The 17,359-nt window shown below is 32.5% G+C and overlaps 2 protein-coding genes across 2 annotated transcripts; one reads left to right on the forward strand and one right to left on the reverse strand.

Moving 5' to 3' along the window:
* The first annotated feature begins 888 nt into the window (after window positions 1-888).
* Window positions 889-7,166, forward strand: LOC134268934 (uncharacterized). Its single transcript, XM_062751169.1, has 3 exons — window positions 889-1,282; window positions 4,090-4,468; window positions 4,645-7,166. The coding sequence occupies exons 1-3, from the start codon at window positions 1,130-1,132 to the stop codon at window positions 6,336-6,338; spliced, it is 2,226 nt and encodes a 741-aa protein (XP_062607153.1). The 5' UTR covers window positions 889-1,129; the 3' UTR covers window positions 6,339-7,166.
* A 1,959-nt stretch (window positions 7,167-9,125) lies between these two features.
* Window positions 9,126-16,598, reverse strand: LOC134268941 (integrin-linked kinase-associated serine/threonine phosphatase 2C-like). Its single transcript, XM_062751176.1, has 10 exons — window positions 16,549-16,598; window positions 14,819-14,974; window positions 14,593-14,710; window positions 14,348-14,454; window positions 14,065-14,158; window positions 13,868-13,955; window positions 12,164-12,282; window positions 11,686-11,805; window positions 10,847-10,928; window positions 9,126-10,071 (listed from the first exon to the last, which is right to left on the reverse strand). The coding sequence occupies exons 1-10, from the start codon at window positions 16,577-16,579 to the stop codon at window positions 9,928-9,930; spliced, it is 1,059 nt and encodes a 352-aa protein (XP_062607160.1). The 5' UTR covers window positions 16,580-16,598; the 3' UTR covers window positions 9,126-9,927.
* Window positions 16,599-17,359: the final 761 nt, after the last annotated feature.

Raw genomic sequence — 17,359 nt, forward strand, 5'->3', positions numbered from 1 at the left:
TCAAACCATACCATAATTAGAACGTTATCAGCAGAATTGAATTTTCGTCATAGTCGAAAGTTCTTTTGTAAAACGTTAAAACATTATTTCCTTATGATGTTTATCTTTAATTTTAACTGTGTTGCCTACATATCAGTTATATATTCAATTTTCACTGAATTTGTTCCCATTAGGGATTGAAGACCATTATGTGTTTCTTGATCAAAAATTGCTTAATAAAAAAAGTTGTTTAAATCAATTTTTATTACAATTTGTAGGGCATTCTTTCTTCTTTTTTATTTAGAAAGATATTAATAATAAACGAGTCATGACAATTGATGTCACTATTTTTATCTTATTTTCATTTTATACATTGATTTCATAAAGGTGGCCAAACACCAATTTATGTCAAAGTTATAGAGTCTAATAACTTATTCTCCTTTGACACAATATTTTTTAATCATGAATGTACAAATGTTTCTGGAATTTACATCCATTTTTCTGTGTTCAACATGATATGTACATTTGTCAAAATCATGCGATTTTTTGCTTCTAATGCTTTTTTGGTCAAAAGCTTCCTAGAAAATTACAACCACAAGGTTTTTCATTTTCTTTTATATTTTAGAGAACAGTACGACTTTGTACATAATTAGTTGCTAGGTTTGGATCTTAGTCAAATATATATGGTCCCTTCTCGTATATAACGGTCATAGTTGTCAGACAAGACATTTTATGAGCGCGCGCATCACAGACGACCCATTGGAGCGCGTGCTAGCTAAATGAGTTAACGTGAAGTCGCGAGCCCCTATCTTCACACTGCCTGCTTTGCAATTGGGGACAAAATTGGAATATTGTGTCCTGATAATAGCAGAATTAGCATGTTTGGTAAATATGTACACAAAGAAATCTGTGAAACAATGTAACTCACACAACGGACATGAATTTGATCTTATTGCACTAAATCTGCCTGTTTACAGACCTAATTTTTGCAAGTCTACATGGGAAAATAAGAGTTTTTGATTCTGAATTGCTTCAAGCTTTATTCTCGGTGATAATTTTGTCTTTCAATCTAAATCAACTACTCAATAGATGGCTTTATAATTGGCATTTTCCTTGGGGCACATCTGTGAATCTTTTTCATTGTTTCATCATGCACTTTCTTTGGACTTTTGTACTTTGTATTGTGGAGGTCTATGGACACGGAAAGCTCTGGGAGCCACCTAGCCGTTCCTCTATCTGGAGGAGAGGATTCGATTCTCCAGTGAATACCAATGATAATGAACTCAATTGTGGTGGATATGAGGTAAGATGATTTAGAGAGAGGGAGAGAGAGAGAGAGAGAGAGAGAGAGAGCGTGAAGGAGAGAGAGATCGAGAGAGTGCGCGAAGAGAGTGAGAGTGCGTGAAGGAGAGAAATAGTCGGGGAGAGAGATATGGAGGGAGGGATGGAGAGAGAAAGTCGGGGGAGAGAGATATAGAGGGAGGGGAAAGAGTTGGGGGGGGGGAATAGAGAGAGAGAGAAAGAGATGGGTTCACCTAATCCTACTGCTGAATTTCCTATATTCTATGTTTTCAATTTAAATTATTATTACGCTTAAATATGACGAAATGCTAGCTAGCACTTGAAACCAATGTATTGTAATCAAAATTAAATAAAATATATATTTTATGTCAAACTTTTAACTTTTGTTCTTCAAAGATCAAACAAAATATTGAGGCCTGAAATTGAATTATATTCTCTGAGTTCAATTTTCAGTAAATCAACATTGTAATGATGAAACTTGAATTATAAAAAAAAACTGTCACAAGACAAATTACAAAAAAACTCTTCAACCAGGCTTAGTTTCCTTCAAAAATGTCCTATTTTTCATTTATGAAAGGTATGTAAAACTACGACTCCAAAAAATGTGTTGATAAATTAAAGATAACTGAGCGCATCAATTAGGATGCCATGATGTCAAGAGTTTGTTGACTTTGTTATTGGTTCTTTTGAATTCTCTCTATTGTCTTTGGAAAAGTCACTAACCTGTTTGCGTTTTGTTTACTGAATTTCTTAAAGAGTAAGCAAAATTTAAATGCTCATAAAACGTTTTTATAGACATAAATTATATAGAAAGGATAAAAACCCGCAAATAAATAAATTTGGTGATTTGAACATCTGAAAACTAATAATACACGTAAACATTTCTTTTATTTCAGTTTGGCTAGTTAAAAAAAACAACTACTAGTATGCTTTAAGCTGTTTTTGAAACGGGTATTTAATGCATTAGTTTTGTGAAAAATTAATTTGAAATTTAAAGTTTTATTCTACTTAAAAAACACACCAAATTCTACATAAAAAGTAATTTACAATATTTCTTCAAATTTTAGAAGACTCTAGCAAAATGACACCTTATAAAAAATTATGGAATAATAAGCTCTTCTTTGACCATGATTCAATGATATTAACACTGTTAATATGCATATCACACATGTACTTATAATTAACTGAGTGCAATTTTCAGTGGACTACTAGTATTTCTCATATCCTACACAAAAAAATTGTTCTTTACAATAGCCTTTTTCTATCTGCCTATACCCGGTATTATATAGACTATGTGAAACACTGTTAACCATTAAACGTAACCTTTATTTACTTTTGTATACTTTTTCCCAAAACTATTTTTACCATCTTATGATGGCTTTTATTTTTATCATCTATTTGAATAAAAAGACAGTTGTATCAATCTGATTAAAATTAGATCCTTTGATCCGCTCACATAGATCGCTATACATGTACAAGGTAAAACAATCTATTCGAGCGGATTAAAGAATATGACTGAAATCAGATTGACACTCGAATGTAATAAATTAATATGCCTTTTCCTTTGTGATGAACTGAGTGAGGTGCTTAGAATTATCATAAAATCGCGTGATCTTTAACAGATGCCTTAAACAAGGTTACTTTCACCCCACCCCGTAATTTTCACCCATACACACTCCAAAAATGTTGCCCTGTGTAAAATTCGCCCAGTGACAGTTATACTTTCATTGCATTTGCTCCGTATTGTATCCAAGGAACAAAGAAAAAAAATGGATGCAAAAATTTTCCTCCATGCAGTGTTTTTCATCCGCAACAGATAATATATTTTGTGTCCATGTATATTGCGGAAATAAAATAGTAGGAATCAAGTGTTAACATAATGTCACCCTCTTGTCCACTTTTAGGACAGTTGCTATTCACTGGTTGACTTGGCGTTAAGTCATTAGTTTTAGATGTCCTCTCTGGTGACCTGAATGTGATATCTGTTTTAAACCCAAAACAAAGTCTCACAAAGAATATCAGTCATTCGTTTTGACCACCAAAACCGCTAACTGTTAAACGCACCATATAATATACATCATTGAATAGGGTTTCGCTGTTCATTACCATTTATGACAAGAGGTGTTGGATGTAAACTTAATTTGAACCCTTAATGAAGTTTTTTGAAAATTTTTACATAAAAGTGATCGGAAAATACTTCGCATACTTAATATTACTGATCCAAAATAATTATTTTACGAGTGAAATAATTGTCATGCTGACCCACACCGATATTTCTAATGTTTCCCTAGGTAGTTAATGACCAAGATTTATATCAACTCAGGAATCATACCTGACTTTTACTATGCAGTTGTTGCTGATTTACTGCATTGTTCTCTAAATACTAACAACAAACCTTTACCTATCAAAGTATATCTCGTTTCCGAAGACACATGAGGATTTCCATTCGGGTGAAGTCAATAAAATCACGTGATTTATTCCAGGGAATAGTAATTATTATTTCTTTAAATGTGAACAATGTAAACGCAGGTATGAAAAATGCATGTTTTTTTTTAATTCAAATTTTTGAAAAGAACTATATAAATTATGAATTAAATTCATTCAGCTTTTGACTCTTTATTTGTGAGCTGTTCTGTGCTTTGTAATTTAAGTGCATATACCAACATTTCGCAATGAAACCAAAATCGTCTTTGAAGTCTTTAAGTTAAAGATAGTTGAAGATACCAAGTTTCGACAATGGTTTGCGAAAACAACAAAAAGATTTTACTTTGTCAAAAGTAATATCAAATTGCATCGTTTTATTTTCAGAATCATTGGATTCATCAAGGAGGCCGATGCGGAGTTTGTGGCGATCCCTACCAAGACCACCCCAGACCTAACGAAGCAGGCGGAAGATACGCTACAGGGCTTATTACCCGGAAATACAAGGCTGGTGACGTCATTGATTTAGCAGCAGATCTCACTGCCAACCATATTGGCGTTTTCGAATACCGTGTCTGTCCTGTCCAAGATGGAAATATTCCAGCCACACAAGAGTGTTTTGATAAGTATCCTGTGTTAGTAACAGAGTCTATAGATGGTCGTTATCATGTGAATGCCTCAGAAAATGGCATAATTCACATGAAAGGTCGTCTTCCTCCGAATCTGTCGTGTGAGCACTGTGTACTCCAATGGCGCTATAACACAGGTAACGGCATAATACTGAATATAAGGATTTCTATGTGCAGTCAGATATTCAAGTCATTCTATGTAACAATAACATGAATAAGATAACATGAATTAAAAATATATTTCCCATAACTAGTCCAGTACATTTTGATAATTAATTAACTGCATGACTGTAAGATTTCTCATCTTATTTAGGTAACCGTTGGAACTGTGATATAAATGATAGATGCGGACATGGGATCGGTCCTCAGGAAGAATTTTACGGCTGTGCAGATATCTCGATTACAGAAAATCCAGACTTTCTAAAGGACTCCAGATCTAATAATAGACCTCTCCATCTTTTCGAGCCACTTGAAATTCAGCTTAGAAATACTTTAGAAAATTTCAGATCAATTTCAAGGGACGAAATAAATGATTACCCAACAGAAAAGTCTGATATTTACTCGACATCTTTTGACACGCATTTAATTCCTATAATGACAACAGAAATACCAGAGACAGTTTCGGATTTTACAGAGTCGCCCATAAAAGTTTTTCCGATGCCGCTGGAAATGAAGCCTGTGACTAAATCTGCTTTTCATTCACCATTGGGTGCTAAAAGAACAAGAATAAATTTCAAAAAGACATCCTTTGACAAGCAATCGTTTCCTGAGAGGACTACATGGTCACCGTTAACGGTTTCAGAATACACTGTTTCGTCAATAAAGGGTGTTCCCGTGCAGCTGGAAAATCAACCAGTGACGGAAATGTCTGACATTCAGTCTGTCTTTGGAGCCAAACGTACAAAGATTAATTTTAAACAGAAGCCATCAAACACTGAAATTAACCCACTGGAAATCAAGACAGCAAAACACAATGGGCAGAAGGTAGCTGTGCTCGAAAGGTTGTCCGAGATGTTGTGGTCCATGATGAAATCACTCATGGTGCAATCAAACAAACGAAATGGGCAAAATATTGCATCTGTAAAATGGGACCCTTTGAAAACTCTGGGTAAATCACCAATCCGAAACACCGACTATAAAAATCGTTATCAATTTGAACTAAAATCACAATGGCCGCCAACTCGACCCATGATTGTAAAAGCTGATTACGGCATTGATGACATACTAGAGGGAAACCCAATAGTACTTCGTGAAATATCACCCAAAGAATATTTAAAAAGCCCTCTTCTCACAAACAGAAATCTCAGAATACCATTTCGAAGCAGAATGGGTGAATTTGATCAATTTCGAAAACATACACATAATCTTGACTCAAGGTTATTAGAACTTCAACAGAAAAGAGGCAAATCAACTACAACTCAAGAAATTGCAACATTAAAATCTCTGGTTTGTACAGGTGCAGAAAGTTTTGCATACGTAGAAGGCATCAATACATGGTGTACAAGAAATTGCAAGGCAGGGAACTGCCCACGACATATGTGTAGATGTGTGAACAAAAGAGTAAGAGCAACTTCTAGTTCAATGATGACAAGTACAACAGCAACAACAACTGAACAACCATTAAGTTCAACAAAAAAACCTACATTACCATTTTTATCTTCATTTCTCCAGAAAGACCCTTTAAAACAGAAAATACCAAAACAAAACGGACACGTGAATTTCTTGTCTAAAGAGGCATATATGGATCTTTACAAGAAAAACCCAAGAATATTCGGACAAAAAATCAAATATGTTGATAATACGAACAAGTATCCTTCCAAAAATGCAAAAAGTATAGGAGCGCAAACGCGCGTTCAAGAAACCTCCACTATAAAGAGTCCCAAAAAATCCATTATATGTCACGGTGCAAACCGCTATGGTCAGCAGAAAGCCATCAAGGGCTGGTGTACAGAAAACTGTAGGAAAGGTTTCTGTCCAAAAAGAGTATGTGTCTGCAAGTATGGATAGACGATTTTCTTTATAAACTAAGAACTGTTTAGTGCATGAAAAAAACTAACACTGACATGGAATAATTTAATGTTACACAAGAAAGTAAACTGCGTTATTTTGGTGCATGGCAAAAATTTGGTAAGTTTACAGTGACGCGTCGTAGTGTGTGTATACCCTATCGGTCAGGCTCATGACTTGACGAAGAGTGGTTCAACACATGCAAGTTTGTGTTTTGATCAACGAAGTCATTCTACTATTTATATATAAAAAGGAAATATATTACTAGTATATTGCTACATGTACGTCTTATAGTGCTTTATATCAAAAGCCAATGTCTCTGCCGTGAGCTGTCTTACATGTACAAACCAAAGTTACACACAACATAGCATTATTCCTTCGTAAGTTGAAACATGTACTAAAAGTCAATATTTCTTTTAAACTAGAGTATTACTAGTAGTCGTATGCTTATTAGTACTCGATAAATGAGGCGACAAAAGCATCTGTATATTACATTAATATATTTCTCTAGATAAAAAAAAAAATTATCTAATCATTATTTTCTATATACGCACGAAAACATTCTGGTTGCTTTGAAAACAAATTTTAAAAAACTTATGAGTACAAATGTTTAACAAGGCTCTTACATTTATATACCCACGGAACCTTATTCAGATACAAGGTATATTGTAAAAGTAAACTTCTGTCAGTTTGCAAAAGGTTCGTGTCAATTATAATTTTTTTGTTTTACATATTTAAACGGTCAATTGTTTTTAAATGTATGTCTTAAGCATATAGTATATTTATCAGTGATTTATGTTTGACTCAATAAAATGGTAATAATTTACATTTTTACATAGATGTCGTGTAATAAAACTTTAAATAGTAGTAGTAATGATATTACAAATTGAAACTATTTGGGTTTTTTAAATATATGATATATTTACTCTTCTCAGATAAGACGGGTATACGTAATAAAGCTATTATATTTTGTCAAAGAGGTCATTAAAAAGGTCTTAAAATTTCAAAGTTCAACTTTTTTAATAACTCTATTTTCCACAATTACTAGATTTAAGCAGGAAGGATATGGTTTGGTTATATACTGTTCGGTTAAAAGCTTATATCTACTTGGACCAAACTGCAAGAACGAACGTAAACAAATAATTGTTTTTCCACCTAAAATTAGAGGAATTCTGCCATTTTCAGTATTGTTTTTTTTTTTCTTTTTTTTTTGTTGAAAAGTTTAATGTTCACTAAACAATGACCATAAAAGCACATAACCGAAACCATGAGTATGAATCTAAGAGTTCTAAAATGACAAACGACGGACAACAAATAAGTCAACTCTTTAACCACTTCAGTTGTTTTGTAATTTAGTATATACTATAAAATTAACATAAAACAACCATTCTACAAATTGGCTTATGCAAATTTTAAACCCACCTGTTATATGTTAACATTAAAATATGATTATGCAAACCAATCTGTAATACGTATGACTTACTGTAAAGAACTTTGTTATAAAAAAAACTTGCTTATGAATAATAATTTAACATTTAATATTCAGAAAGTAAAAATAAATGATTATGAAACAAAACTTTACGACATAAGGAACAAACACGGAGAAATTAACATCTATACATAACACTGTTAATTTCAAAGCAAGAATTTTGTATTTTGTTAATAGTTAAGTTTAAGATATGTGAAATTTTTAAGAATGAACAAGTCAATCCATTAATATATCCTTCAATTTTAACTCTAAACCCATTTTCGTTAATGTTATTGAAAAAAATGATTGTACTTGACGGCAAATATGATTGCTGGATCTGAAGAAAAAATGTTTTCCCGTAGGCTGAGGGCCGACGGCAATATTTATGTTTGGACTTTTTGACAAATATTGTATTATCAATGTTTTTGAAACTAATCTAACAAAAATTGACTTTAATATTTACTTTCAATGGAAGTTTTCAGAATCCATCAATTATATAAAAGGACGAGTAAGGTACATTCATTTCACCAAATTTTTTTTAGAAGCGGGCCAATAATTTTGAAGTTGGACAGATACATGTACATGTTACCACGTCATATTTGGTCAAATCTATAAAAAAAAAATTGACGTTTTCCCTTAAAGTCTGATCGAATGCACTTTTTCTGTATTATTTGTATGATAAAATATTTCAAAAAGTATAAAAATGTCAACAAAAAAGGGACAGAAATGAAGTGAAAGCAGTTAAGTACACAGACTGTCCAATATGTTCATAAAAACGATAAATTTACTTCGTTTCGTAATACAAATACAAGGTCATATATAATAGAAGATGGCCTATTAAACTTTTTAAACCGTGTCATATCTGCTAATAAAAGCGTCTTCATTCAAAATATTGTATACCGTTACATTTAGTAATTTCACAGAATATGCACCAAACCTTTTTGTACCAAACATTTCCTTTAGTTTGTCCATTAAAGCACGACTTAATCATTACTCATAAGCCAACCCCCATATACGTGACAGGCCGGACAGTAAATTTGTGGTCAGGGACCTGTTTTGTATCAAAGGTGTAAAAAAAAAGGTCAAATGTCCTCAAAAATAAACCACCATCAAGTTTACAGGTAATGAGAATATAGGTCAGGTGTTAAGCTCATTTCACAATAAAAGCCTTTTGATGACATTTTTTTTCATTTTAGAAGATTTGTTTTTGCTTTTATATATTTTGGTAGAACTAAAACAGACAAGAATATCTCTCTCTCTATATATATATATATATATGGTCATATATATATATGGTCTAAGACTAAAAGAACCACAGATCTGTCATTTTTTATTATCAATAGCAATTAAAGAAAACACAATCTGCATTCAAGTAATTAATACAAAATCTGTTTTATAATACATTTTAAAAAATATGCATGACATAAGATGTACATGTTTCATACTACAAGTACATCATAGCAATTTAAACACCGATATTAAATTCCAGGGATGATTCCAAGGAATTGTACAGTTTAAATCCTCCAAAATCTTAAAGTAAAATCTTGCTCCTATCGAGTTCTAGATTAATTCTAACTGTTCTTTCCTCTCTTGGCATCAACAACAGCATTTTATTTTACTTTGTATATAAACGACTATAACATATAACTTGTTTGGTTTAAAATCACCATCTTTTAACTTATTCAGTTGATCATTACAGTACTATCAAAAATTAAATGGTTCAGAAGGGATAAAGGAAGCAAAGTAAATTCTTGTTACATTCTAGGATATATCATTGCTAACTGAATTTTCCCCAAAGGCATTTTACGTGAAACTCAGCAAATACGTGTACTTTTCTCAGATAATTTATAACATTCAACTTTCCAAAGCAACAATTCATTCATTCAAACTGGAAAGATATATCATGGTTCTATTATTCGGTGAATAGCCTTCATCTATGTGAACCAAATTGCAAGTACAAATGTAAATATTAAATGTAAATAATTTGTTTTTATACCATTCAACTTTCCAAAGCAAATATCAATTCATTCAAATTAATCAGATCTCATTCTATTGTCAATCTCCACTTAAAAAAATAATGTAAATAGCTGCGATTCTTGAAGTCTGTGTTATTTACATCTATCATGTTTTGGCAATAGATATTAATACCACTGTCACGTTGTCAGCACTCAGTCGAAGTACTGCTTCATTAGCTAGTTTCTGACAGGCCGTCTGACAGCGAACTTCTCTCACCGTCTTACCATCAGTCTCTTGTAGAGTCTCATCCTATTAATACCATAACATTCTAGGAATTATTTCTGTTTAGATACAGAATATGTTGTTGTAAACAATACTTTATACCCAAATTTGAGGAAATGTATTGTCATTGACATGCATGGTTGTCTGTCCAAAATAGTTTTCAGCCATATCTGTGGATTGGAATGGCTTGAAACTTGTGTGTGTTTTACACGATTTGTAGCATTGTCCATACAGTAACAGAGTTAGCACTCCCACTTTACTGCTACATACACCTGCTGCTCATTGTACAAGATTATTTTAAATAATAATTAATAATATATTAAAAAGTATGTTTTAAAAAACAGACCTACAGTGTATAAATGTGTTATATCTCATGTCAAAAATCAAAGGTCAAGGTCTTTTAACAATGAGATTGGAAGTTATGATACATTCTTGTGAATTCCAATTAGTCTTCCTAATAATTTACTCTCAAATGGAATAAGACTTACAGATATAACTAGACTCTTAAACCATGGAACTAAAAATAAGGTCATTTCATCCATCAGTTTATATCACTTCATACAGATACTGATAGCGAACATATTTGATGGTCCTTTATTCAAGTGGTGCTTTTTTCACAAATGACATTTAGACACTGCACAGGAGTGTGATGAAATAACAGGGTACTTATATATAATACTGTAGTAGGAAAGGAATTCCATCGGGGTGGGGTGGGAGGTAACAAACTCTGGTGCTTTTGCATACAGTGTAAGTAAACAATGTTGAATTTTGAAGATTTTATAAAAGTTTAAGGTTTTCATACCTCTAAAATTTTGTTTGTGAAGTTGATACATTCTTTGAAGGAAAAGCATTTCCAAAGTCCATCACATGCCAGCACAATATATCTGTAATATAGATATCAGCAAAATTTGTTTGGTGAATCAAACATGGTTTGTATCATTTAATAATACAGCGAAAATGCAGACACACTCAGAAATACGACTTAAAGATGTCATATAACGAAGTCAGAACAGCATCTCTTTCACAACGGGAAGTCAGGCATGCTGGTCTTGAACATAGATTTGGTGGATAAGTATACAATAATGAGAAAAAACACAGGCTATCAATATTTCCCATCTTTGTTTTAATGAAACCAAGCATCAAAGATGTGATGTTTATTTTTTTGCAACATTGTCACCTATCAAGACACTCAAATTCTTATAGATAATCAATCTTTTCCAATACTGATCATTAATGGGCATCAAAGATATAATATCTGATTTTGCTCTCTGGCTTCATCTATCAAAACACTCATATTCCATTATTTTTTGTATCTGGTGTACAATTATATCTATAAAGTTTTTAAAACTAAAATAAAAATGCACTATCAATGAAAAAGATACTAAATATGAGTATGCCTCATTGTTTGTAGAGGAAGTTATTGGTTGCTGTAAAATCACATACTTTCATGGGGTCAAATTTTCATGGTTTTACGAAAAACACTTGGTTCATGGTATTTTGATTTTGTGGATTTAGAATTGTTGAGTAGTTATTTATATAACATTTCATTTTTTATGCATGAATATGTGGGTCTTTTCATGTCTCGAAAACAACGAAAATTAACCCCTCATGAAAATTTGTGATTCCACAGTACATTTTTACCTGTCTTGGTCAGTCAGTTGACATTTCTTGACATCAGGTAAACATGACACTCCAAGCTTTTTATACTGACCATCTCCAATGGAGCGTGATACTTCTAATACTCCCAAAACCCGACCATCCCTGAAAAAATAGATTGAACACCTTGAATACTTTCATCAACCATCTCTAGAAAAACATATAATTAACAGGGATTATCATTTTTTTTTAAATAGGCCTTCTTTTTAAATTAAAAGATATTTCTTTATAAATGCAATGTCATTGGTGGAAAAATCTTCAATCAAACATTAACTATATATCATAAAGTTTTGAGCATTAATTTAGTTAAGTAATAAGCCTCTATCTTGTATAGGTAAAAAATACATACAGTGAGACAACGGGACAATATTCTATAAGGCTTCAATCTCACTCAAAATTGATATTTATAATTATGCTAATTAAGAAATAAAATATGAATAAGACATTTCGGATCTGAAATTACTTGACATGGCCTCCTGCTTTCTGAATCCTGATTCTCTCCTCATAAACTGAGGGACTGTGCTCTGTTGACAGGGGGATGGGTACATCAGAGTTGTCTTCCTTACATCTGCATAAAACTGCCTAAAAAGCAAACAGATACAATTTTTTTCTGAAATTTTCGTTTATGGAATTAAATACGAGGGAACTAAAATAAAAATGAGGGAGAAAAATAAAATTCAAATCAAAGAAGGATTAAGAAAAAAAAATGACACTCTTTATATTTATTACTCCTCCACTTTCTATCAGTAAACAAAGTTTGAAGAAAATATGAAAATATCTCAAAGCATTTTTAAAAACAGAAGTAACTACCAAACGAAGGAACAGTGCGGTCAAAGTCATTAAAAAGGTCACGGTTAGAAACCAATGACAGAAAAAATGCCCCTACCAATCTGTATATAAGACATTTGATGAAGACAACATCAAGGTCAAGAATAGAGCACAGTCAAAAATAAGGTAAAGGTCATAAAAATATTTCAAAGCAATGTGGTAAATTGAAATTTTGGTCAAGAAGTCTAAGGAAGATTTAAAAAGTTTGCATTTCCTGGGAAAACCTTGTAATGTATATACAGTCAAACCTGATAATCTCAAAATCAATTAGACTTGGCAGGGTTTAAAATTAACTGAAATTTCCACTAGCCATGTGGGCTCCTAACATTTCAAATTTAGGAGCCCACAGCTAAATTTGTTAGCCCACAGTCAGTTTCTGTGATTTAAAAAAAAAATTGTTCCCCTTTTTTTGGACACTGGGACAAAAGCTGCGGATACAAATAAAATATGATTGTGTATTAATATGAGTACATTTGTTTAAAATTGGAGTTCTTACTTTATGAAAATCAAATGTCATATGAATATTTAATCAAAGGAAATAAAATTGAATTCAAGCATCACTTTTACTATCCTTTTTTTCTTTACATGGTCGAATACGTATACATGTATTTGCTCCTTCAAGTTCAACCGATGAAGTGGCAATGTAACATAAGATTTTCAATGTTAAATATTTTAACTGTAACATATCTGAAATAGTAATAAGTAAAAACACTTATAATTTATATGAATAGGTAGTTTGGAGTTATTAAAATTGTATATCTTTCACGTATCAACTATGTACAGAAGAATGGAGGAAATTCGGATTAGGAAAAAACGATCGTTTTAGGGCTTTCACAAATCATGCAGTACTGTTAAATGGAAAAGATGAAGGATATTTACGAACAATAGGACCATGCTGCTGTGATTTATTTCATTGGTTGGGAGTTTTGAATGAAAAACCTGTGGAAATGTCTGTTTTTCAGTAAGGGGACTGGTCGAATGAATTCGGCCCCTGCAGAATTTTCATTCGCCATGTGGGCAAGCAAGTTATAAATTTTATGAGCCCACACCAAATTTTACTCGCAATTTGCGAGTGGGCGAGCGTTAATTTTAAACCCTGCTTGGGAAAAAAATTGAGGTTTATTGACATTCAAATATTGATGGATAATCATATGTCTTCCAAATTACTTCAATATATCCATGATATTCAAGATATTAGTGTTTCAGATACCAAAAATTACTTTATTGTTTCATATGTGAAAGATATACTCTTAGGCATCACAAACACAATGGAACAAAGTCCCTCCTTTCTAATGCCCAAATGGTTGAAATTTATTCCATCTTAATACTTCTAGGTTACCTGACTATCACCTAGCCAAGCTATAAATGCTGTATCATTGACCACAACTATAACTGTGGCTGTTGTTCCATCTTTCCAAGCTGGCTTCCTGTAACCAAGGTAAAATTGTAAATCATGTACCAATTTTTTGAACTTTAATAACAATTTTACATTGTATAAAGTAAAACTGAAATGTAAATGGTTTTGACTGTACATACATTTTACTTGCTTCTTTTAAAAACTCATCATCTGTCTTCTTAAAGGCTTCCACCATGGTTTTCTTCATATCTTTTTCTACTTGTGAAACTTCACCTAGAAATGAAAATAAAGCAACAAATGTCAAGGAAGTAACAAATTTAAAGAGTAAAAATCAAGAAATATCTCCCTTTTACTAATAGTGAAAAGATGTTAAAACAGAGCTGGAAAATATTTAACAGATATACAAAGACTTTTACATGTGTATTCACTATTGAAAAGGAGGGGTGGCATGGGGAACATTACCCTTTGGAAACCTATCCAGAAGAAATTTATGCAAATTCTTGGATGCAAACCTAGAAGCCCGTGCTCCTCCATGTCCATCAAAGACTGCAAAAAAGGCAACTCTGTACCTGTGAATGTTCAATTTATCAGTCTGTGGTGAATTTCCTATATGTGTTTCCAGCTCATTGCACATTCAGAAGTATAACACATTTGTATGCTAGTTTTCTAAGAGATTTTTTAAAAAAGAAAAGTTTAAAATAACTTACACAGATGGATGGAGGTTCGGAATCTGCTGTGTTACGTCTTGTAATAATACATGTTCATCCTGCATCTCGTCTCTTTCACCTTGTCGTTCAGCAAAGAAGGGAGACAATTTGTATTTTACTGCAAAAACATAATGTGTATCTTAAACAAAAATATATATCATGACACTTTACTATATGTTGGTGTGCTGAGTACATGATCTTTCAAATCACAGAGTAGGTCTTTTACCTGATGTTTTTTGTTTTGCTGGTTTGTCTTCATTTTTTTCTTCAGCTTTTCTTTTACAATTGTTTACACTCACTGTATTCATAGAATCTAATGCAGTATTGGATTTGTCTCTGTCTGGATTGTCTTCACAGAGTTTTACAGGAGCTTCACTAATGCCTGTGGTATATGGAGTATATACATGTATATGTATGTACAGTATAAGTTTAAAAAAATCAGGCCATTTTCAAAAATTGTTTGGTTGCTCCCTCCCAACTGACTGACTAAAATAGTCCAACTCAAAACTTGTAACATTTCAGGACACAAGATATTTTTTAATTCCTCTTTATAGTCTTATCAACAGGTTGGGCACACACCCCCAAATGGTCATTTAACCCCCGTTTGATGGTCATTCGCCCATATCGGCGTCTTTATCAACCACCAAATGGGAGAGAAAAATCGTTCTGTTCAGTTCTCTGGAATGACGTGAAATGGCGCATAATTTCAACTCACGGGGAATAAAATAAAGATATTTATCTGTACTCTGAACGAAAAAAAATAAAATTTCAACGCGGACTTTTTTGCGCAGTGTCGTTCAAATAATTGACAAAATCGTCACCTATGTAAACAAATGTAACGTTTCTCTGTTTTAACTTTAAAAAGAAAATTCCCTTCGTCTCGCGCGTAGTTGAGCCTATCAATCGTGTTGATCACTTCATATTTCTGTCATCCGGGCAACCGATCAATTATCTAAACCAATCAAAAATGACGATCTTTTCCAAACTTGGGTCAAAAGACTGAATTAACTACGGAGGCCCATAAGTGTTAATTTTCAAAAAGTAAAATAAGAGGAATGGTAAGAATTCGCTTTTATTTAGTTTATTTCGTAAGCAATGGCTTTATTCTTTATAAAAATGCGATATGCAGTGAATTCATGTTAAAATAATCACTCGAAAACCATAATCTTGGAATAAAAATAGGAATAATTGCAAATGTCACTTTGTAAATCTTTTATTCAAAAATATTTAATAAATATAGTAGATACAACATAGATATGCATACTAAACCACAAAGGGTCGCACAGAAATCGTAACTTCATCCTAAAAGAAAATAAAGAATAAATGTTACATTCAAATGTAGGAAAAATGAATATCATAGCACTAAGTGCCCACCATACGAATAAGATTCGAGGAGCTCGTGTTTAACGGGATTTTATAAAGATTTGTATAGATGCAGATCGAAAGATCGTTTGAAAAGTTACTTCTTTAGACTAACACCTCTTGCTTAAATGTATTTTTTACCGAACTATACACAACAAAATAATTTTTTGTATTGTTTGAGCTAATAGTTCGGCCGTCACGAACAGCTGTGGGTTTTGTTTTTACGAAGTTCCACAGAAATTCCACATGGAAAATTGACTAAATTGTATCAAATGTGCGATGGATATGTTAATTAAAATTCCCCTATGCCTAAGTAAATGCGCTTTTGCTTTATATCAATGAAAATTGGATTTGAATAAAAAAGACCACCATTTGGTAGGTAAAAAAGACGCCGATATGGGCGATTGACCACCAAACGGGGGTTAAATGACCATTTGGGGGTGTGTGCCCAACCTGATCAAATAAACAAAAATTCTCCGAAGAGAATACACGGACGCAAGTTCATTTACTTAAGTTTTACTTTAAGAATACGCAAAATAAAAATATTACTTTAAGAATACGCAAAATAAAAATATGAGATTAAATTCAAATAACCTGGTTCAGGCAAATCACCAAACAAATCCATCTTTACTGCACCAGGCTGAGGCCAGCAATGTGCACACACAAACTCAACACCGGAAACAAATATTGTTCAAATCAAAAATATTAACAAAACCAATACTACAAGAATTGAAATTTCCGGAATCGTTTAACTTTTGCATCTATAACATAACAGCGATTAGAAATAGAGTTAAAATACAAAGAAAAGAAATGTGACTGAATGTGATATTTGATCCTTACCGTACACTTTTTAAAACTGAAAAACGTCTGCAGATCAGAAAATTCACAATACAGTCGTTTGGCCAGTTCCGGATTTTGGCCAGTTCCGAATAAATAGTAATTTAAGGACTGATAATTAATAAATTCAAAGATGTAAAAATAAATTGATTTCTATGGTAAGAAGGCTTATCTATGAGTGTTTGAATTTTGTGAAGTTTTGATTTTTTGCACTCAGTTTGGTTTCGTTATCGTACTTGAAACAGTAGACATACTTTTACAATGCAACAAATCTGAATCACCGCGACGCGTAAGTCAGCAGAAAAACCTCTGTAGATGCATAAATATTTCACATAAAACAACGTTCCAGGTATCAAAAGTAAGTTTGAGATGTACTCTAACATATACTAAAAATTTGTCAAATATAAATGTTTAGAACACTGCAAGATATAGAAATATTTTCGTGATCTTATTTTACCAGTTCCGGATACCCATTTAAAACACTATTATAAATTCACTCTTCGATGTTTTCTTCATTGTAAACATGACTTATTATACCCCCGCTTGAAAAACAGGAAGAAGGGGAATA

Source organism: Saccostrea cucullata, unplaced genomic scaffold, assembly GCF_032062105.1.
Source record: "Saccostrea cucullata isolate Sc308-1 unplaced genomic scaffold, CSIRO_AGI_Scuc_v1 ctg687, whole genome shotgun sequence".
NCBI lineage: Eukaryota > Metazoa > Mollusca > Bivalvia > Ostreida > Ostreidae > Saccostrea > Saccostrea cuccullata.

Bases quoted from the DNA above. Each gene is read 5' to 3' on its own strand.
- LOC134268934 (XM_062751169.1), top strand. From the start codon at position 1,130: ATGCACTTTCTTTGGACTTTTGTACTTTGTATTGTGGAGGTCTATGGA. The intron at 1,283-4,089 runs GTAAGATGATTT...TTTTATTTTCAG, and splicing joins TCAATTGTGGTGGATATGAG to AATCATTGGATTCATCAAGG. The intron at 4,469-4,644 runs GTAACGGCATAA...CATCTTATTTAG, and splicing joins CCAATGGCGCTATAACACAG to GTAACCGTTGGAACTGTGAT.
- LOC134268941 (XM_062751176.1), bottom strand. From the start codon at position 16,579: ATGGATTTGTTTGGTGATTTGCCTGAACCAG. The intron at 14,975-16,548 runs GTTATTTGAATT...CATATACCACAG, and splicing joins TGGTGATTTGCCTGAACCAG to GCATTAGTGAAGCTCCTGTA. The intron at 12,283-13,867 runs GTAACCTAGAAG...TTTGCTTTTTAG, and splicing joins CTTGGCTAGGTGATAGTCAG to GCAGTTTTATGCAGATGTAA.